This window comes from Bos grunniens, chromosome 4, assembly GCF_055505025.1.
Source record: "Bos grunniens cultivar Pamir isolate PY7600 chromosome 4, Bosgru_T2T1.0, whole genome shotgun sequence".
NCBI lineage: Eukaryota > Metazoa > Chordata > Mammalia > Artiodactyla > Bovidae > Bos > Bos grunniens.
Window position 1 is genome coordinate 83,775,676 of NC_141168.1, and position 23,290 is coordinate 83,798,965.

General features: G+C 35.5%; 1 protein-coding gene and 1 long non-coding RNA gene across 6 annotated transcripts in view; one reads left to right on the forward strand and one right to left on the reverse strand.

Annotated features, from left to right (window-relative positions):
• Positions 1–18,760, forward strand: part of LOC147374453 (uncharacterized) — a 30,864-nt gene extending 12,104 nt beyond the window's left edge. Inside the window, exon 2 of the long non-coding RNA XR_015163257.1 lies at positions 13,279–18,760. This is a non-coding gene — a long non-coding RNA (uncharacterized LOC147374453). The remainder of the gene's footprint in view (positions 1–13,278) is intronic.
• The window catches only part of SEMA3A (semaphorin 3A), a 553,854-nt gene that overhangs the window by 86,441 nt on the left and 444,123 nt on the right, over positions 1–23,290 (reverse strand). For all 5 annotated transcript variants that reach the window (XM_086398571.1, XM_086398572.1, XM_086398570.1 and 2 more), the window contains 2 exons: positions 23,101–23,194; positions 13,418–13,537 (listed from right to left, as the gene is read on the reverse strand). In XM_086398571.1, the coding sequence (XP_086254697.1) occupies positions 13,418–13,537; positions 23,101–23,194 (214 nt within the window). The remainder of the gene's footprint in view (positions 1–13,417; positions 13,538–23,100; positions 23,195–23,290) is intronic.

Genomic DNA, 23,290 nt, shown 5'->3' on the forward strand with positions numbered 1-23,290 from the left:
ATCTCTGATCAAAGATATTTTATAACTTACCATTTCACCCTAGTATTATAAGCCAAAATTTTATAATTTTAATTATTAATATGACTAGATGTCTCTTTAATTCATCCAAAAATGAGTAAGGCTTAGTGGTAATTTCTGTGTTTTGTTTTCTTTTTTCAGAATATTGTCATTTTTGTTTGACTTAGAGGATTGTCTTCTAGTCCTGCAAAGCATGGGTATAATGTGTTTATTTATTCTAATATGTGTTGATGAACTCTATAGATGTTAAGTAGTTAGTGGCAATCATCATTTGATATCAGTCTTGGCAATATTAGTTTTCAGGATCACTGAGATTCAAGCTTACTAATTGTAAATGGGTCAAAATACAACATACACACCCCCCAATACAACTCTGTACTGACTGCCACTGAAATCCTGCTGTATGTATGCCAAACAGGAAAAGGCAATGGAGGTTTCAAAGGAAAAATAAATCTACCAACTTCACATAGGATTTTATAAATGTATAAAAGGGATGACTCTCTCTGACATTGAAACTCTGACATTTTTTAAACTCTGTATTAAGCGAATGGAAGAGATTATTTGTAGTTATAGAAATGCAAAACACCAATACAGTATAATAACACATACATATGGAATTTAGAAAGATGGTAACAATAACCCTGTGTACGAGACAGCAAAAGAGACACTGATGTATAGAACAGTCTTATGGACTCTATGGGAGAGGGAGAGGGTGGGGAGATTTGGGAGAATGGCATTGAAACATGTAAAATATCATGTATGAAACGAGATGCCAGTCCAGGTTCGATGCACGATACTGGATGCTTGGGGCTAGTGCACTGGGACGACCCAGAGGGATGGTATGGGGAGGGAGGATGGAGGAGGGTTCAGGATGGGGAACACATGTATACCTGTGGCGGATTCATTTTGATATTTGGCAAAACTAATACAATTATGTAAAGTTTAAAAATAAAATAAAATTAAAAAAAAAAAGAAATGCAAAGAAATACAGGGAAACAATAGAATGGAAAGACTATAGACCCTGATGCTGGGAAAGATTTAAAGCAGGAGGAGAAGGGAATGACAGAGAATGAGATGGTTGGATGGCATCACCAACGCAATGGACATGAGTTTGAGTAAGCTCCAGGAGCTGGTGATGGACAAGGAAGCCTGGCATGCTGCAGTCCATGGGGTTGCAAAGAGTCAGACACCACTGAGCAAATGAACTGAACTGACATATCTCTTCAGGAAAATTAGAGATACCAAGGGAACATTCCATGCAAAGTTGGGCTCAATAAAGGACAGAAGTGGTATGGACCTAACAGAAGCAGAAGATATAAAGAAAAGATGGCAAGAATACACAGAAGAACTATACAAAAAAGATCTTGATACCCATATAAGCACGATGGTGTGATCACTAACCTAGAGCCAGACATCTTGGAGTGTGACGTCAAGTGGGCCTTAGGGAACATCACTACGAACAAAGCTAGTGGAGATGATAGAATTCCAGCTGAGCTATTTCAATACTAAAAGATGATTCTGTGAAAGTGCTATACTCAAAATGTCAACAAATTTGGAAAACTCAGCAGTGGCCTCAGGACTGGAAAAGGCCAATTTTCATTCCAATCCCAAAGAAGGGCAATGTCAAAGAATATTCAAACCACTACACAATTGCACTTATTTCACATGCTAGCAAGGTAATGCTCAAAATTCTCCAAGTTAGGCTTTAACAGTATGTGAACCGAGAAGTTCCAGATGTTTAAGCTGGATTTAGAAAAGGCAGAAGAACCAGAGATCAAATTGCCAACAACCATTGGATCATTGGTCAAAGTAAGAGAATTCTGGAAAAACATCTGCTTCATTGATGACACTAAAGCTGTTGACTGTGTGGATCACAACAAACTGTGGGCAATTCTTAAAGAGATGGGAATACCAGACCACCTTCCCTGTCTCCTGAGAAACCTGTATGCAGGTCAAGAAGTAACAGTTAGAACTGGACAGGGAACAACGGACTGGTTCCAGATTGGGAAAGCAGTACATCAAGGTTGTATAATGTCACCCTGCTCATTTAACTTATATGCAGTATCAGATCAGATCAGTCGCTCAGTCGTGTCCGACTCTTTGCGACCCCATAAATCGCAGCACACCAGGCCTCCCTGTCCATCACCAACTCCCGGAGTTCACTGAGACTCATCATGAGAAATCCTTGACTGAATGAAGCACAAGCTAGAATCAAAAGTGCCAGGAGAAATATCAATAACCTCAGATATGCAGATGACACCACCCTTATGGCAGAAAGTGAAGAGGAACTAAAGAGCCTCTTGATGAAGGTGAAAGAGGAGAGGGAAAAAGCTGGCTTAAAACTCAACACTCAAAAAAGCAAAGATCACAGCATCTGGTCCCATCACTTCATGGCAAACGATGGAGAAACAAGGGAAGCAGTGACAAACTTTATTTTCTTGGGCTCTAATATCACTGCAGATGCCTACTACAATCATGAAATTAAAAGACACCTACTCCTTGGAGGAAATGCTCTGATAACCTAGACAGCATATGAATATCAGACACATTACTTTGCAGACAAAGGTCCATATAGTCAAAGCTATGAGTTTTCCAGTAGTCATGTATGGAGGTAAGAGTTGGACCATATAGGCTGAGTGCCAAAGAATTGACGCTTTTCAACTGTGGTGTTTGAGAAGACTCTTGAGAGTCCGTTGCACTGCAAGGAGATCAAACCATTCAATTTGAAATGAAAACAATCCTGAATACTCATTGAAAGAACTGATGCTACAACTGAGGCTCCAATAGTTTGGCCACCGGATATGAATAGCAGACTCATTAGAAAGACCCTGATGCTGGGAAAGATTGAAGGCAGGGGGAGAAGGGGATGACAGAAGATGAGATGGTTGGATGGCCTTATCGACTCAATGGACATGAGGTTGAGCAAACTCCAGGAGATGGTGAAGGACAGGGAATCCCTGCATACTGCAGTCTACGGGTCACAGAGTTTGACATGACTGAACGACTGAATAACAAAAAGAAGAGAGATTTATAAATCTACTGAAGAGGTACATTTTGATGCATCTTTTATGCTAACAGCCTACATTAAATGCCAAAATAGTTATGATTTAGTAAATCATCATAAAATAATAAAATTATACTTCTATAATGAATAAAATAATTTATGAAAATTACTAATAATAAATTATAGTTTTCAAATGCATATCTTTATTTTTGAATCAGTATATTTTAACATAATAATAGTACCATATGTAAAATGTCATAGAGAATTCATGTGTTGATCCAAAATTACCACAGGTAATTGACAGATTGCTGAAGGAAGTTGTGGGAGGCTGGAGTGGGAATGAAGGGATATGATTTTCTCTTGTCTAGTTTACCTAAATCATATAATGACAGAAACATTTCTGTTGAAAATATTTCTTCTAAGGGCATGTAAACACACTTAAATCTTCCTTACTAACATTACCAGGAAAATATTTTAAATACTTTTCTCTTACATAATGTTTTGTGATTTATGTTTGGTTGACTATATGAAGCTTACAGCATTTCAGTGTCATTTTGGGGGTTTCCCTGGTGGCTCATCAGTAAAGAATTCCCCTGTATTGCAGGAGACATAGATTTGATCTCTGGTTTCGGAAGGTCCTCTGGAGAAGGAAATGGCAACCCACTTCAGGATTTTTGCCTGGAGAATTTCGTGGACAGAGGAGCCTGGTGGGCTGCAGTCTATGGCGTCACAAAAGTTGGACACAAATGAGCTTAAGATTAATTTCTCTGGTAGAACCTTTGGTTCTCTGATGTGTTTGAATGTGCCAGGCTTTGGGAAACTTTCAAGGCAATGCCAAATAGCTACACAGACAGAATCACTGAGTTGGATACAGCTTAGCAACTAAACCACCACCACCACCACCAATGTTATATGTAAGTAACTTAGTAATAAGTATATAACTAAGCTTAGAAAAACTCCTCCTCTTTATTAAAGCAAAAGAGTAGCATATCTATTTTTATCAAAATGTACTGACCACAAGAAATTCTCTATGCACAGACTTAACCTAAGGAAAGGGCATAGATCACTATTCATCTTGCTTGGTTTTCCTTTTAAGTCATTTTCATTGCTTTCTCAGAAATTCATGGCTGTTTAGTTTAGTAAGACTGTGTGTGCATTCTACTACATCTTTAGTGATTTGACATAGCTAGGTATTTTTATTTTTCTATTATTTAAATTTCTTACATAATGCTATGAAACCAGTTAACATCAATAGTTGTTCTGTTTGCTTGTTAGGTTTGTTTTTGGTAAAAGTAGTCTACTTTCCAAGGGCTTTATAGAAATTTACTTATGCATGATCCTCATGACAATCCAATAAGGAAGGAACTATTATTATTTCCTCTTGAAAAAAGGGATGTTGAGTACAGAGAGCTCACGTTAGCTGTCTGTAGCTGCTTAGCTACTGTACAATTCAGCAGTCAAGTTCCATAGACTCCATGCTTTTAATTCTCACCCCAAATGTTATAGACGATGTCTTCACAAGAAAAATAAAATTAAAAGTTAAGCTGTGATATGGCAAGATAAAGAAATATCCTAGATTCAATTCAGTCAATGTTTTTTAAAAAAGTATGTTGGAAAAACTAAAATATTCACCTAATGATTTCAGTGGTAAGTATTGCACTCAATAGAGCTAAATTAATACTTAGAAAAATACATTTTATTAACATTTACGCTTGGTTCATCATGTGTTTCATCTGCTAGTTTTGTTAAGCCCAATTTTATTACAATGTTTATGTATTATTTTAATACTAAAGACAAATATTTTTGATATATTAACTGCCCATACATACATTGACAACAATCAATTAAATTAAGAAAAAGTAACCTGAGAACAGATTAAGAAAGGCAAAAAATCTGCAGACTGGCTAACTGTATTAATTTGCAAAATGTGTACTATATTCTAGATATAGAGCTGGTATGCAAATAACAGCAGCAGCAACCACAGTCATAATGAGCATTGACCATATTATCAGACACTGTTCTTATCACCTTATAAGGGCTGTCTCATGCATCTTCAGAAAAATAATATATTAGTATTACTTATATTTTACAAATCATAAATGGATGATAAAAATAAGTAAGGTAAATTAACACCAAAGTCACAAGGGATAGAGGACCTGGGATACAAACTCAGACAATCTGACTACAGAGCCTGCAAAGCAGATTCATTGAATTGTTTTTTATTTGGTATATCCTAAACTGTAAGGCAAAGTGGTAGGCTCTGTGCTAAATCCAAACATGCATTTATGTGGTCTGGGATTCCAAGGTAGGAGAGATTAAAATCCTTTTAGAGAATGCTATGGCTAAATGAAAATAATAGTAAGTTTTTGGACACAATTTAATTTCAGTTTGTTAGTGCTTAATATTGGAGAGGTCATTTAGGATTGGATGACAAAGAACTTGACAGGCAGCGAAATCTGGATTCAATTCACTTGTAAATTGAAAGATATAAATGAGTTTTAAATGGGAAAGTATCATGATAGCCCTCAGAGCTATATTTAAGGAGACATCTGCCAGTGGTATCTAAGAAGGAAGAGTATATATGGCTTATTATGTCAGGTAATTTTTAAAAAGTAAGCATAAACAATAATCTATTGACTAATTTTAACCATCAAAAACTGTATGCAGAATTTTTTTTGTCCTAAGCTTCTGACACATCATTCTCTGGCACAGTTAACCTAATTTGATACTTGCAAAAATAGATAGCAAAATATTCAATCTCATGAGTCAAGATCTCTCTTTGACTCATGATTAATTACATTCGGCACATGAGGATTGCATTTTAGAAAACAGTTGGGGTAAATACACCAACAAAATTTTATCAATATAAAAAGACAGGTTACTTCATAACAGTTTTTCATTTAGATATCATCGTATCAGCCTTTGATACAAATTTTATCGGAAAGTTTCTGAAAATTTCTACTATGAAAGTATTTGTGTCAAGCCTACATTTAATAATAATGTGAACTTATTCTTCTCAGTCATTAGAACCTAACCGGTTGCCACCCTCCCATCAAAACTGTCCATGCTATTAAAATTCAATGGCATTGCTTGCCATCATTCAGCTTTATCTGACTAAAATCCTTTAATTTCCCCACTCCTGCTGTTGGGAGCTCTAGGCTCATCACACTTAACCTCTGCCTAGGCTTCTCAGAAAAGAATTTGTTTCAGTCCATTCATGGTTTCAATAGTTGAGCAAGCCACACGCAACTGCACACTGGTCTTTTACCCTGAGCACACTAATCTGATTGTTTTTCCACTCTACAAACTCTGGGTCAACAATCAAGCTGCCGCCAGAAACTAATTAATTTGCAAACAGGCTTCTGTTTTCACAGAGGGAAAGCTTTTGAGAGCCGTGTCAGAGAGGCCAGTCACACCATGGTTACACGCATTGTCATGGTATCCACTTCTCAGGGTAAGTCTCTTGCTAGATGTCACTGCACACATGAACCCAGATTACTCAGTCAGCAGTAAATCCCTATTGAGACCCACCAAGCTCTGAATGTAGTGACTCTGGAAGAGGAAATTGGTATAGACAGGCTCTGTATTCATTAAGTCGATGGTGAGATGAGAGAAAAATCATGTTAAGAACCAAGAGAAAAGAGGGAACTGCCTTTAACTTATAGAATTTTCTAAGATTTTGCTTTACTTTTATATATTTTCTTAAATTTTAATTTTTAAAAAGTAGAATTTTTTTTTCAGTTAATGTAATCATACAGCAAAATGTTATTTTCTACTCTTACCATTCAACTACTGAAATAAGTGGTTCAAGCTTTGTGATTAATGTGCCATACTTGAGGGTTGTACTTTTTAGTCCATTATTAAAAAATGGTAAAATAGCAAATTCTAAAAATTTTCTTCAGCTACATTTTCTCAGTGGCCTGAAAACAAATGACTTTCCAAACATTACTTCTGAGTTAATTTTTCTTCCAAAGTTTTATTCAATTTCTTTTCATTAGTATAGGCAATTAAAAAAAAAGTTAAAAGTGATTATGGTTCTTAGATAAAATGTGACATAAAAAATCAGTCCTCAAGAAAGACAATCAAGATATATTTTACTAACTTTTGCTCTTTATGAAAAATGGAGTATATTAAAAGTGAGTATATTAAATTTATCATCATTTAGAGAGACAAATAATTTCAGAAAAATTTTATATATATTTATTTTTTGGAAAAATTGCATTTCTGGCAGGTGTACATCCTTTATTAGGATGAAATTTTTTTCTGGCAATAGATTCATGAGGAAAAAAACAGACCTACCAGACTGTGTTTAGATCTAGATATGAATATTTATTTTAAACTATTATATATCCATGTTTCAGCATAATTTCACCAAAATTATTAACACTTTTGTGATTCTTTGCATTGATACTTCATAACTGTTGACTAATGAATACAGAATATAATTCATAGAATATATAATTCAAAAGTTAAAAGAGACTATCTTTGTTGCTTCTTTCATAGAGGATGTTTAGTTGTTCTTATTGCTTTACCTGAACGGTCAGTACACATCTATAATACCATGCGCTCACATAACCATAAAATAAGGCTTCCAGTGGACTTCCTCCCCCAAGTCAGCAAAATATTATTACTTTCATCTGAGAAATACTTCAAAATGGCATCATTAATAAGTCTGACATTATGCCAAACTAGCTGATTAATTTTATTTATTAGAAAATCCAGTTGGATAACGCTGTTAAGTTCATGCCTTTAAAGATGGTAGAATTAAAATAGTGTATCAAAAGAGCTGTACAAGTGATCTGAGATTAGGTATCTGGTACCATGAAGTATTAATTTGTGCCCTCAGATATTTGTGGTTATATTTCTTGGTTCCATTTTCAAAAAATAAATATATCTGGTAGAGAAATTTGAATCATTAGAGAACATGAAATATCCTAGTGCATGACCACAGAGGAAGCCATGCTGATTCAAATAAGTGTAGGCTACCCTGGTCTGACTATGTTACAAGTGAGAGGAAGTAGAATGATGACTCACATACCATTTCAATTACAGAAAAGGAAAAAAAAAGCAAACGAGTTGCTTTATCCACAGGCACAATCCTTTTAGGAAATTCCACTAAAAGAAAACAGGTCTTCCTGAAGTAAGTGGGAAAGCCTCACACTCTGGGCACCGCATTTAGGTCTGTTTGGGTGTACTAGGCCTTGGCTCTCTCAAGGATCCATGTGGTTTCATACATTAAACCCAACTCTGACTGTCCTGACTCAGATGTTATACTCAGAGAATGAGTCTAAAAATGCTTACTAAGCATGTTCTACCAATGGATTTGGGATAAAGCACAGAGAAAACCTTAAATTTATTAAGTGCTTACTGCATGCCAATCCGGAGAAGGCAATGGTACCCCACTCCAGTACCCTTGCCTGGAAAATCCCATGGACGGAGGAGCCTGGTGGGCTGCAGTCCATGGGGTCGTGAAGAGTGGGACATGACTGAGCGACTTCTCTTTCACTTTTCACTTTCCTGCATTGGAGAAGGAAATGGAAACCCACTCCAGTGTTCTTGCCTGGAGAATCCCAGGGACGGGGGAGCCTGGTGGGCTGCCATCTATGGGGTCGCACAGAGTCGGACACGACTGAAGCGACTTAGCAGCAGCAGCAGCAGCATCATGCCAATCACTTGCTTAGTACTTTATACAACATTATCATGTAGTCCTTTTTCTTTCTTTTTTTTTTAACTATAAGAAGATAATAGTATTTTCTTCTATCATATAGTATTCCAACCTTAGTTCAAGACATAAACAATATTAGCAATCAAATATTAGCCCAGCGACTGATCTGATCTGATCTGATTAGCCCATTAAATAGAAAAATAAATGTGGGTTAGCCATCCATCTGCTCCATCTTCTTGTTCATGGCTAAAAAGAACAAGAATACTAGGTGATAATATTTACATAATAAATATTAAAAATTATTATTACAGCATGGTGAACTTTTTTCTTTTTACTATTAAAGCTTTTATTCTTCTTACTATGAAGAGGGCAATTTTACCTAATTTTCACGCTGTTAGTAAACCAAAATTAGAATTGAAGTTTAAACCTGTATAATATAGAATTTATAAAGCAAAAAAAAAAATAGTGAATTTTGGTACATCAGGTCAAACTCATACCAGTACATTTTCTGAAATCAAATGTTGTCCTAATATCTAGCAATCTTAAACTAGAGGCTAGAATAAATGATTTTTTTAAGTTATGTAAAAAATCAATAGATTCCATCTCTCTCATGTTTTGCCATCAAAGTGATTTATTTCCTGGCAAAGTGAAACTGAATTTAAGCCATTATTTCTCCTATTACAAAAATGGAAACTTTCATGAGTTTTAATTATGAAAATAGTGAAATTCCATAAAAACTGAGACATTTCAAGATCTAATTCTAGACAGCAGTTTTTCTTTCTAATTTCAGTTTAGCAAAAAACACAAATTAAAAGTCATCTAAAGTAGGCCAACTAATTGAATTGGTTTGAACTTATTTGATAAAAGTAAAGTAATTCCTGTACCAAAATTAATTTGAATAGCCTGGAAGACCATTCAAAAAGTACCTTGCAGGGTAATTTATTACTTCTGGCAGCACAACTGATTGCGTAGTCTATGCCGAAGTCTCAAAACTCATTTATTTTATGCATGTATGTATAAACATTATGTTTCTAATTTTGTCCTTCAGTGGTATTTAATTTCATGAGGTTGTGATCACACAGCCCCTTGGTTCTAAGTCAGATAGGTCTGCATCCTCCATCTTGCAGCAGTTCTGGTTTTTGCACCCTGTCAAATGTAACCTTTGTGCTAATTTGGCAAAATCAGTTCTCACATTTAGTGCTGAGAGACTGATAACTGAATTCTCAAATGAACTGCACATTTGCAGAGATAAAGTACAGAACTGTGGACTGTTTTCCCACAGTTTAAATTCTTCAGACTCAGCTGTCAACATGTGAGTTTGTAGCACAAAAGCAGTTTTAACTTGATGACTTTTTTCCACCAAAGCCATAAAAATGAAATGTATACTACACTTTCCTTTATGTTATTCCATCTTCTAATGAGATTTTCTTTCTCATGGACAGTGAAAGCCTGTATGCCCTTTAGAGTTCTTAGTAGATCAAAGTCTCCTTGCTGAATTAAAAAAAAAAAAAATTCTCCTACTACATAAATATTTCACTTTGAGAACTGACTAGATAGCCATGTTTAAAGAAGTTTGTTCCTACTAATTTTGAGTCCCTACAGAAAGAGGAGAGGGAAAAGTTGTCTTAAAGCTCAACATTCAGAAAACGAAGATCATGGCATCTGGTCCCATCACTTCATGGCAAATAGATGGGAAACAGTGGAAACAGTGTCAGACTTTATTTTTCTGGGCTCCAAAATCACTGCAGATGGTGACTGCAGCCGTGAAATTAAAAGACGCTTACTCCTTGGAAGAAAAGTTATGACCAACCTAGATAGCATATTGAAAAGCAGAGACATTACTTTGCCAACAAAGGTCCGTCTAGTCAAGGCTATGGTTTTTCCTGTGGTCATGTATGTATGTGAGAGTTGGACTGTGAAGAAAGCTGAGCGCCAAAGACTTGATGCTTTTGAACTGTGGTGTTGGAGAAGACTCTTGAGAGTCCCTTGGACTGCAAGGAGATCCAACCAGTCCATTCTGAAGGAGATCAGCCCTGGGATTTCTTTGGAAGGAATGATGCTAAAGCTGAAACTCCAATAGTTTGGCCACCTCATGTGAAGCATTGACTCATTGGAAAAGACTCTGATGCTGGGAGGGATTGGGGGCGGGAGGAGAAGGGGACAACAGAGGATGAGATGACTGGATGGCATCATCGACTCGATGGACATGAGTTTGGGTGAACTTCAGGAGATGGTGATGGACCAGGAGGCCTGGCGTGCTGCGATTCATGGGGTCGCAAAGAGTCGGACATGACTGAGCGACTGAGCTGACTGACAGAGCAGAGGTTAAATAATTGACGGTGGATATTCCAAAACTGTCCTGGGGTTTTAGACTTTGGGTCTTTTATGACTTTACACAGAGAGTTTTATCACGATCTCAGCATCTTTTCTGTTCCTTGGTGAGGCTTCTAATTTCTCAGATGATCACCTGGTACCATTCTACCTCCTCTATTCCCAGACAGCGGGTATCTAGCTATATGCCCAGTCCCTTTTGATTACCACTGTGTTTGTACTGAATCATGAATTATCTTAGGGAGGCATCATATTAATTTAAAGGACAGCAACTGGCAAGTACTATCATATTTATTGTATACTTGGAGAGCAGGAAATACAGGAAACATAGAAGAGACTCTTTTAAAGAGAAAAGGCTAGTGGCAAACACTGTGGGAGAGACAGTCGAAATGGAGATTTATTTTAAAAAAAAAATCACAGAAAGTCATTAGTGGAAGAGCAGTTTCATGGGATCAAAGTCAGGATGAAAACAGCTAAATGTAGTGAAAATGTTGAGTAAACAAGTTCCTTAACCAGATTATGGACTTAAGACATCTAGGGACCGTGTGGTTCACCATCATTAAATGGAGAATTTAGGTAGGGTACATGAGTACGTTTTCAGGTCAGGGAAGAAATCAGAGGTGAAGAACCAATAAAGTCAGCAAAAAAAAGTAAACTGGGTAAATTTATGAAAAAAAAATCAATGCAATTAAGAGCAAAGGCAGTAGGGTCAAAGGTGGAAGGTAAGAGGCACATCATTTTCATTAATACATGAAAAATAACAGGACGATCAGAAACGTTGCTATAGGAGAAATGAATGCTGACTGAGGTAATTTGAGGTATATTTTATGGTTTAAATAGTCATTTTAGAGTTGGGATACAGAGAACAATGGAGAAGGAAATGGCAATCCACTCCAGTATTCCTGTCTGGAAAATCCCATGAACAGGGGAGCCTGGTGGGCTACAGTTCATGGGGTCACAAAGAGTCAGACACGACTGAGCAACTGAGCATGAGCACAGAGAACAAAAACCCACAACTCGTGGTCTCCTGAAATTTCAGAGGTTCAGAAGCAGATTTTGATTTTTCTCTAACAAACAAGACAGAGATGAAATTAATTTGAAGTAACCCTAGAAGAGCAGGAGAAACAAATGTGGCAGAAGTTCAAATACTGAGATAATCAAGTACCTTACTGAGTACATAGATGGATTGTAAGCTATGAAGTTCATCTTTCTTAATAAGGTATGTGAAACCAAAGGAGAATTCATGAAAATGAGATTAGGGACTGGGAATCCTTATTTTATAGGATTGAGGGCAGATATAAACGGAGATACTTATTTAATAATAAAAACATCTATGAACATATTTGAGTGACCAGTATAAAAATCACTGATGAATGCCTAATTAAAAAAAAAAAACTCTACATAGAAGACTTACATAAGGATTATTTGGTTTAAAATTTGAGTGAAAGTAGTGTTTACTTATTTTAGGCATATAAATTTTATCATTTTCAATTGTAAATTTATTTATATATTAAAAAGAAAAAGAATTTTAGAAGTATCTGCTTTGCAAACCAGCACATAGTGAATGGATAGACAACAAAGAACTACTCTGTAGAACACAGAACTACATTCAATATTTTGTGATAAACCATAATGGAAAATAATAATATGAAAAAGAATATATTTCTGTATGTATAACCGAATTGCTTTGGTGTACAGCAGAAATTACCACAATACTGTAAGTCAACTACACTTCAAAAAATAAAGTTTTTTAAAAAGTATCTGCTTGATCCAGGAGTGACACCAGCACCTGAAGTTCAAAAAACTAGGTTCTTTTCCAAAATCTATCTACTGGGTAGATGTAATCTTAGATTCACATATTAGTCTTAATTTCCCAACCTGTAAAGTGGAAAAAAGAATTTTAGAAAGATTAAAGGAGAATCAAACAATATGATACCAATGTTTCAAAAATATTTTCAGTGTAATGTGTTTAGCACCATGTAATGTGTTTAGCACAATTTAATAATTTATATGATGCTCTAAAGGCAACATGAGAGGTGTGGAGGAAAAAAGTACTACATGAGATTTGTGGTGGTGTCTCTGGAAGACAAGATTGGTAAGGCATCTTATCTTTTTCCACTGTCTCCCTTCCGTAGCTCCAGCCCAAATCTATTTTTTTCCATTGTTAACTACTGAGAAACTTTACTTTTGGCACAAAGCAAATACTTTCCAGAATTTTTAATCTCTGTTCTCTTTTTGCCCCACTTTCTCACACCCACAGCCATGAAGTCATCACTATGAATTTAACTGCACACTGAATCTCAAGCTCGTATTGCGTGCACAACAGGAGGAAGCCTCTCCGCTGACTTACTACAGACGCCATGTTACGTGCTTGTGCTCTTGCAAGCAGTAGCACCTACCGTTGAGCCACCTGGAATCGTGCTGCTCCGTCCTGATTGGATGATGGTGCCCAAGAGTTCGGAAGATAGCAAAGTCTCGCCCCATAAAATCAGCTGCTGTTCCAGAGTATAATTCTCCATCTGCGTCGTGATAAAATAAAATCACATGCACGTACTTTAATTAAGGCAACTTAATCCAAAACTAAGTACAAGTTTCATGTTAAGACCATCCTAACACCCTCTGCATCATTATGCAAAGCTACTGATATTTATCCTGTATCTTTGTAGAAGGGACTATCTCGCTACTCATTTAGCACTAACTTTGAAAAATTGAGTAAAATATGATTCAGTGGACATTATGAATGGAAACAAAAATTATATGTACCACATTGTCTGCTTTTATATGTTTAAAGCTACTATGATTCTAATATCTTTATTTTTTACAGTCTCGTAAAATATTACTTACATTTTTGGCTTTAATCAAAAAATTAAATTTCTAATATATTTCTTTTTTAGTGGGACTTAATTAATTAATGAAATTTTGCTATAATTGACAAAAGACTAATACTTTCTTGCCTTCCATTTTTTAATATCTCAAGTGGGAAAAGTATTCTAATTTGGTATGAGCTGTCATATAATCATAAAACAAGTCCACCACAGAGTCTCAAATATAACAGAAATGTGTTTGAAGAGGGGGATTTTGATAAACACAGGCCATAATCACTATAGCTCAAGATTCTGTTGTGCCTTGATTCATTTCTACTTAAATTGAATTAACTCTAGGACAGAATTTAATGATGGAAGAATCATAATCAGCAGGTTAGAAGAAAGGGAAAAGAAACAAGGAGAAAGACAACTTAATATTTACTGCATACCATTTGTGCTTGTGGGGCAGTCAGGTTCTGGCTTGACACTTCCAAATTATCTCATTTACTTCTGTCAACAACCCCATGATGTACATGTTATCCTTATTTTACACTTCAAGAAACCCAAGTTTCCTCAGCTGAAAGACTAGCAAGTCAAGGTGAAAGTTCAAACTCAAGTCTGTTTAACCCCAAGTTTCCTATACTAAATATATATCATATCGCCTTTTAATAAACTAAAGTTTGTAAAATTGGCATTTTCTTTCCTTTAAACAAAAAATGCCTCATATTATTCCACCCAGAAAATGCATTATTGCCTGCTTGCTTATGTAAATTATGAACAGAAAAACAATAAATATTTTCTCCAAATAATCTACCATAATGACAGTAAAAACTAATATTATCTTGTTGATTATTTGGACAGGTTAATGTTTCTAAATCACTGACTTGAGAAATACTCAGAAAACAAAGTCAGTTCAGTTCACTTTAGTCGCTCAGTCGTGTCCGACTCTTTGCAACCCCATGAATCGCAGCACGCCAGGCCTCCCGGTCCATCACCAACTCCCGGAGTTCATTCAGACTCACATCCATCGAGTCAGTGATGCCATCCAGCCATCTCACCTCTGTCGTCCCCTTCTCCTCCTGCCCCCAATCCCTCCCAGCATCAGAGTCCTTTCCAATGAGTCAACTCTTCGCATGAGGTGGCCAAAGTACTGGAGTTTCAGCTTTAGCATCACTCCTTCCAAAGAACACCCAGGGCTGCTCTCCTTTAGAATGGACTGGTTGGATCTCCTTGCAGTCCAAGGGACTCTCAAGAGTCTTCTCCAACACCACAGTTCAAAAGCATCAATTCTTCGGCGCTCAGCTTTCTTCACAGTCCAACTCTCACATCCATACACGACCACTGGAAAAACCATAACCTTGACTAGACGGACCTTTGTTGGCAAAGTAATGTCTCTGCTTTTCAATATGCTATCTAGGTTGGTCATAACTTTTCTTCCAAGGAGTAAGCGTCTTTTAATTTCACGGCTTCAGTCACCATCTGCAGTGATTTTGGAGCCCAAAAAGATAAAGTCTGACACTGTTTCCACTGTTTCCCATCTATTTGCCATGAAGTGATGGGACCGGATGCCATGATCTTAGTTTTCTAAATGTTGAGCTTTAAGCCAACTTTTTCACTCTCCTCTTTCACTTTCATCAAGAGGCTTTTGAGTTCCTCTTCACTTTCTGCCATAAGAGTGGTGTCATCTGCATATCTGAGGTTATTGATATTTCTCCCAGCAATCTTGATTCCAGCTTGTGCTTCTTCCAGCCCAGAATTTCTCATGATGTACTCTGCATATAAGTTAAATAAGCAGGGTGACAATATATAGCCTTGACGTACTCCTTTTCCTATTTGGAACCAGTCTGTTGTTCCATGTCCAGTTCTAACTGTTGCTTCCTGACCTGCATATAGGTTTCTCAAGAGGCAGGTCAGGTGGTCTAGTATTCCCATCTCTTTCAGAATTTTCCACAGTGTATTGTGATCCACACAGTCAAATGCTTTGGCATAGTCAGGAAAGCAGAAATAGATGTTTTTCTGGAACTCTCTTGCTTTTTCATGATCCAGAGGACGTTGGAAATTTGATCTCTGGTTCCTCTGCCTTTTTAAAGCCAGCTTGAACATCTGGAAGTTCACGGTTCATGTATTGCTGAAGCCTGGCTTGGAGAATTTTGAGCATTACTTTACTAGCATGTAAGATAAGTGCAATTGTGTGTAGGCATACACAAATTATAAGTTAAACATTGGTATACCACTAATTTCCAAAGGACTTTTGTATATATCAATCAGAAACTTTCTGTACATCTTCAGTTATCAATACCTTTTGCAAAGTCTTATTATCTAATCTTTTATGTGATATCCTTAGTTCACACCTAGAATTATCACTTGAAAATAAATGTCTTTGAAACGAAAATGGACATTTTCAGTGGTCCACACTAAATTTGGCTTCCCTGGTGGCTCAGACAGTGAAGAATCTGCCAGCAATTCAGAAGACCCGGGTTCTACCCTGGATTGGGAAGATCAGCTGGAAATAGGAATGGCAACCTACTCCAGTATTCTCGCATGGAGAATTTCATGGACAGATGAGCCTGGTGGGCTATAGACCATGGGATCACAAAGAGTTGGACATGACTGAGCTTAAAGTAAATTAATTCCTCTGGTAGAACCTCTGGTTCTTTGATGTGTTTGAATGCACCAGGCTTTGGAAAATGTCCAAAGCAGTACAGGACAGCTACACGGACAGAATCACTGAGTAACTGTAAGTTATGACTTTAAATATTAACAAAGAGATAGTTCCTCTTAGAGACTGAGTTTTTAAAAATTTATCACTTATTCTGAACTGTTGTGAATCAAGTCAAAGTGATGGTCTGACAATATATTAAGTAAAATTCACCAACTCTATGAACAGTACTCATGGGACATCATAAATTGACATATTGCATATTGTGGTATCTTTGGGATTCAAAAACATCTTGTCTTCTCTTTACTTAATTAAATGAAGTTCAAAACTGACTTGCTCTCAAAATAATATACTGCAATAATTTTTTATCTGCCCATAAAGAAATAATCCTTTTTGAAAAGTACAGAAACACTATTAACAAGCTATTTACAAGTTTCAAACGTACTGTGCAATATTTTAATGTAGATGGTCTACTTAATATAACCTATATGCAGTAAGCTTAACACTTTAGTTAAGGTTGACACTTAATCTTTTTACAAATAACTGACAGATGTGATGAATTTTTAAACTTCAGGTGATTTTTTATCTATATGAATAAAAGAATGTTAATTTAAAATTTATTGTGAAAGCAACCTCAAATGTTCAAGTCAATTTCAAACATTTTCATGTTGGAACACCTTTCACATGAAGATCTGTGTCCTCTTTACCTTAAAAAATCAAAAGCATTAAATCGTTCGTTGAACCTCATTGCCCTCTCAACCGTATGTGAGGTAATGAAAATAAGGAAAGGTGAAAATAGAACAACCAAAAGGTGAAAACTGAGTGATTATATGTCAGAGATTTGTCAGGCCATGCCTAATAAGAGGTGTAATCAGAAATGGAAGAGTAAAGAATATCATGAGTTAATCTTTTTTTTCATTTAGCTTTTTCAATGTGAGTAAAATTCATAATTATGATTGCTATTATATGTAAACTCTATTCCAGAGAGATGAAATAACAAAAACTACAACCAAATATATATTATTTGAATATGACAGGTGTTTGTTTCTCATATTCATTTCTTTAGCTTTGTTAACAATCATGATTATCTTTTCATCTATTCCCACATAAGGAAGGCAAAAAATATGAGTGCAAAGGCAGAAAGACTGATTTTATTTCTCTTTTGACAAGAGATAAGTAGGCTCCTTAGAGAATGTAGAGGGTTCATCAGTAGAAGAGCTTAATTTATTATCGAGAATATAATTTATGAAGAGTTGACTTAGAAACCAAAGAACGGTTGCAGCTAAAGCACCAGTTGCCTCCAGTCATAGGAAGTTACCTCCTACTCAAACACTATTTTTGAGTCAGCGTAATATGCTAGAGCTGGAGGTCACCAGATGATTAGGTGGCCATGAGGGCACATTCTAATACTGTCAGTGCTTAGTGTCAGTAACTATTCCTTAACACCAGGCCTTAGATCAGATTTTCTGCTCAGAGGTCTATAGGATTCGTATCAATGTGGATTCTTCATCCTTGGGGAACAAAGGGGAACAAATCCCCCTTTGTTATTTGGCCCAAGTGTATAGGTGGTGGCATATCATACTCTTGCATTCTCTTTAAGAAGATATATATCAGCTCAGAGTATATTTCATTTAATGTAACTGTGTATTACCACCTTATATTAAAGACATTATACTCTCCAGCTATCTGAAATGATCTAACAAAATATCTGAGTTGAATAAATCTACTATACCTTAGCTGGCTTATATTTGGAAAACAATATGTTTGCTTTACTTTTTAATTTAAAAAGCCCATTTGGCAAGCTTTTTTTGTATGTTTGATGTCATCTATTAAGTTATCAAAATATATGTGTAATTTTTCAATTTTATGACCTTAAATATAAGTTAGCCTACAATGGTTCAAATTGCATTATGGCTAAGATACATACTTTTGGGTTTTCCAAATATACTAAATTACTACTGAAAGAAAATATATTTGTCCAATTTTATTAAATTGATGGTAGAATAATACATGCAAGGAATTTTGATACACATTACAAAAGTGGTTGTGGATACTCTGTCCAAAAAAAATTTTTAAGTTTTTCTACAAAAATAGCATATAGACAATTAGATATCTCAAAAAATATATCAGACTAAGATAAATTACTGCTTATGGATATAAATAACTTGCTAGAAATTTTCAAATATGAAAGTTGCTATTTGAGTATATGCCATTCTTTCTGAACTGTAAGCTTTCTTACCTATCTCTAAATAAAGCATTCTTTCTGAGATGAACAAAAAGTTTAGTGAACTGTATTCCCACCATGGCAGCGTTACCTGAGAAGCAGTGTTAAAAAACAAAAGTTCATGTGTACTCTGTATTTTGTGTTCACAGCTCAAAATGAAGTAAAAATGTGGCTTAGATCAGGTAATGTATTGGATTACAATTCCTAAGAAGGGTGTGGTGAGAAGAAACAGAAGGTGGAAAAAAAAAATTTTCCTGATGAAATAACAGCATTACTAACACAGGTGTAAAGTGTGACATGGATGTGAGCAAAAATCAAACAAAACTAAAGACCAAGTCATTATGTTGTTAACACCTTAAGCAAATTCTACTTACAGAATAGCAGAGTAATTAGAAACAGAGGCAGGAAAAAATGTCTGTCTCTCTTCTTACACACACACTCACACACACACATACACACCCATAGCACATGGCATGGATGAAATCTACTTCTTGAAAGTGAAAGGGTATGGGAATACTTTTACATTTTCACATTTATTAAGCACCTTTTCTACACCAATGAATATACTGGCTTTGTTACTCATATTGTCCTTTAAAAATTAACATCATTCTTTAAATAGTTATAAATGTAAATGCTATAAACTTAAAAATATAAAATCTATCCCAACAGGCAACCACTATTACTAGTTCTGTTTTTTTTTAGTTTCTACCTACATTTATATGCCAGAAATATGTACATACCCAAATGTAGTATGCTATTACATTGTCTTATTTAAATCTTACAACAAACTAGTGGAACTTGCATGGCCATGCCATTTTATACAAAGAAACAGAGACTTCAAATAATTTTCTCAATTTTAGTTAATTAATTTGGGGAGTACCTCGTTTACTCTAATACCAAGTGAGAGAATAGTCTAATGTCAAATTATGTTTTTTCCTGAGGCATGGCAGAATGCTAGCTTAGGGAAATAAACCATTCGTAAAAGTCCCAAACACTTGAAGCTGGTCCTCATAATATCTGTTAATGATGGAATGACTGATGAAGATTTCCGAAACATAAAACTGCTTTCAAGTTGACTGTTGCTTTCATATCTTGAAAGTGTGTGTGTGTGTGTGCATCTATGTATTTTAGCTGTTCAGTCATGTTCTACTCTTTCAGACCCCATGGATTGTAGCCTACCAGGCTCCTCTGTCCTGGAACTCTCAAGGCAAGAATAATGGAGTACGTAGCCATTCCCTTTTCCAGGAGATCTTCCCAACCCAGGGATCGAACCCACATCTCCTGCATTGGAAGGAGGATTCATTACCACTGAGTCACCTGGAGAACCCTTTGTTAAAGTAGATTTGAAAAATTTACTTTTCTAAAGTGATCTGAAAACTTTGGGATATATTATAGGACCGGGGTAGCTTTGTATGGGTAACTATGCATTGCTCAGGAAAAATTCATATTTTCTATAGTTATCAGCTTAAAACGCAAGGCAGTTTGGAAAAAGGTTATATTAAACTCTTACAGATTTCATAAACCAAAGTTTTTAAGTAGTCATCTGGTTCTAAAGCTTACAACAGGTTAAAACTGCTTAAAAGAAGGATTGGGGATATAAAAATATCTGCTATTAAGATCCATCTAGCCAGTTTATAAGTGTTTTGAGCTAAATGTACAATTTTTCTTCCCAGTATTGGGGAAAGAAGCATCCTGGAACCACCTCAAAAATTTCTTCTGTGTGCAAAAATGAGAAGAGCATATTTAAAATCTTTTGGCTGCAAAGCTTTCCCCCAAACCATTTTTTAAATGTACATTGTACAATCTGTATATTTCAATGACTTTTATGTAAAAGTTTGGGAAGTGTTGTAGAAAATATTTATGTTAAAACAACTCCATTAAATTACTAAACAATATTTTTAAAGCAGCAAAATAAAAATGCCAAGAGGAACCCAACAAGGAGAATTAAATTAACTGTGAGAGGAAAAATTTATAGCATAGTTTTAAAAGAAGCAAATAACCTCAATAAAGGAAATCACAGCTTTTGAATTAACATGGTGCTGCAAATATTTTGAGGGATTTTACTATGTATCATATGCCCTGCTCATTTTTCTGCATCCTGCTATTCAACTGATTCAGAAATTAACTTACATTGGGTTGAATCATCTTCTTTGTCAATAGGCAGTAAATATCTCCGAAAATTATTCAGTCACTGTACAGCACTGGCTAGGTCAGATCTGGGCTTCCGTTTAAAAGCTGCTTCTCTTTTTAGTCATACCTGCTCTTCATGATTCATGCAACTTCTATCACTCTCTCTTCTTTTTCACAAACCCATTCAACTTTTTCAAAGAAGTTCTAATATAACACCAAAACTGTGGCGTTTCCCATTCTTCGTGGACATTGTGTGGTTGCCTACCATATGAACTATGTAATACTTACTTGTCATCATCCTTACTCAGTGGAATATTAAAATAAATAATCAAGAAGATCCCTACTGAGAAACATGCCACAAATTAAAGCTGTTCTAGGTACAATTTTATATACTGCTTTCTGAGAAATTTCTCTCTTTCTTTGCTTTCAGTGTGCAATTTAAACAAGGATAGGCTACAAGTTCAAACAAAATAGGATGCCTCTCCTTTGTTTAAGACACCTTTCAAATTTCTGTGTGTGTACTTAAGGAAGTTATTCACACATAATCACTAGGCCATCTGTGAAAAGGAAATTATAAGTGTGTTACATCTGCTGCATTCCTTTAGGTCTTAAACTTCTGTTAAAGTGCTCCATAAATGGAGCAAATGGACTGAAATTGTCTGCATTTCGAAAGCAGTAGAAGAGATAACTCTACTGTAAGGGTTTTATTCTTAATAAAAAAGGGATCAGTGAAAGGATGATAAACACTAGAGAATACTGAAAAAATATATTTTCATAGTTAATGCTGTAGACGGTATGACCAGAGTCTTATTTTGTTGAACAGAGGAAAAAGGTTATCTTTTAAAAGAAAAAGAGGGAAAATTTTATGGACCTACTAACTCCGGGAGTTGGTGATGGACAGGGAGGCCTGGTGTGCTGCGATTCATGGGGTCGCAAAGAGTTGGACAAGACTGAGCGACTGATCTGATCTGATCTGATACAACAAATAATATCCTAAATTTACCTTTTAAAAATTTATATGTATTATTCAAAATTCAAATAGAAAGTATATACCTGAAAAGTTTTACTATTATTGTTGTTGTGTTATCAAATAATTTCTATATTTCATAAAAAAAGGAAAAGGAAACAAAAAGTTACATAATTTCTACATGATTATTTAAAAACAGAATCTTCTGTGTTTCAGGTTGCTGGCATACTCAACAATTAAAAGAGAAAAAAAGAAAAAAATTGTTTAATGATGATACACTTTTTGTGTATTATTTAATCCCAGTACAGAGTGGTAAAAAAAATGTGGAAAAATTCTCTTTCAATACAAACTAAAACTTTTTCCTTTTTCTACTTCTATATTTCTAATTCTATCCTTTTGAACTATGGCTAAACAGTCACCACTTATCTGCAATATTTAAGGAAAAAAGGAAAGAATAAAATTAGAAAGGAAGAGGTCAAAGAAAAGTATACAGGAAATACACACAATGTTTTGATTTAAGAAAAAGGAAGGGAGAAAAGCCCTAAAGTCAAAAAAGATGAACACACAAGAACTTAGTCAAATCAAAGTAACATAAGGGGGAATCTATCAATTGTATTACCATTTAGTTGTATTGTGCTGATTAAGTTATCCAAGTGTTAAAAGTGCTACAAATCTTGGGACTACAATTAACAATAGAGAATGAATCTCACTCTTTCTTTCTGACTTGTCAAAATTCCCCCTTTGAAACATCTCTTTCAAATAAAGAAAATCAAAACCATATTTTTACAACACAAAATCTGTAAATGTCTAGTGGAGATACGGGGCTTCCCTGGTGGCTCAGCACTAAAGAATTGGCCTGCCAATGGAGGAGACACAGGTTCAGTCCCCGGATCCGGAAGATCCTCTGGAGAAAGAAATGGCAACCACTGCAGTATTCTTGCCAGGGAAATCCCATGAACAGAGGAGCCTGCTGGGCTACAGTCCAAAGGGTCGAAAAGAGTCAAACGCGACTTAGTAACTAAACAACAACAATCGTGGGGATACATGTGATTGAGCAGTCAGTTTTAAAGATACTATTAAATTATTTTGATTAAAAAGAATCATAGACTAGATAGTACAAAAATCAAAGCAGCATTTAGTATTTCTTATTCATTTTCAAAATATGTAAAAATATCTCAACTGACATACTCTGAATATTTTATGATTAATAAAGGAAAATGTTGATATATAAGAAGGAACATGAAATCTGACCATTATCTACAGAAAATTTACTGTTTAATTGATTGCTGATTAAGTACCTATTAAAAGAGATGCTGTCAGCAGTTTAGGGTCATATGGGCTCTTCCCACGGCCATTTTCAAAATGTGAGTCTTGCAGCTTAAAAATGTTGTCCTGTAGAAAAGAAAAAGAATTCAGTTTATTTATAATAAAATCATTTTAACATGCCAGTTAATCATAGAGAGTTTGAGCATTCTTCTGCACTATCAA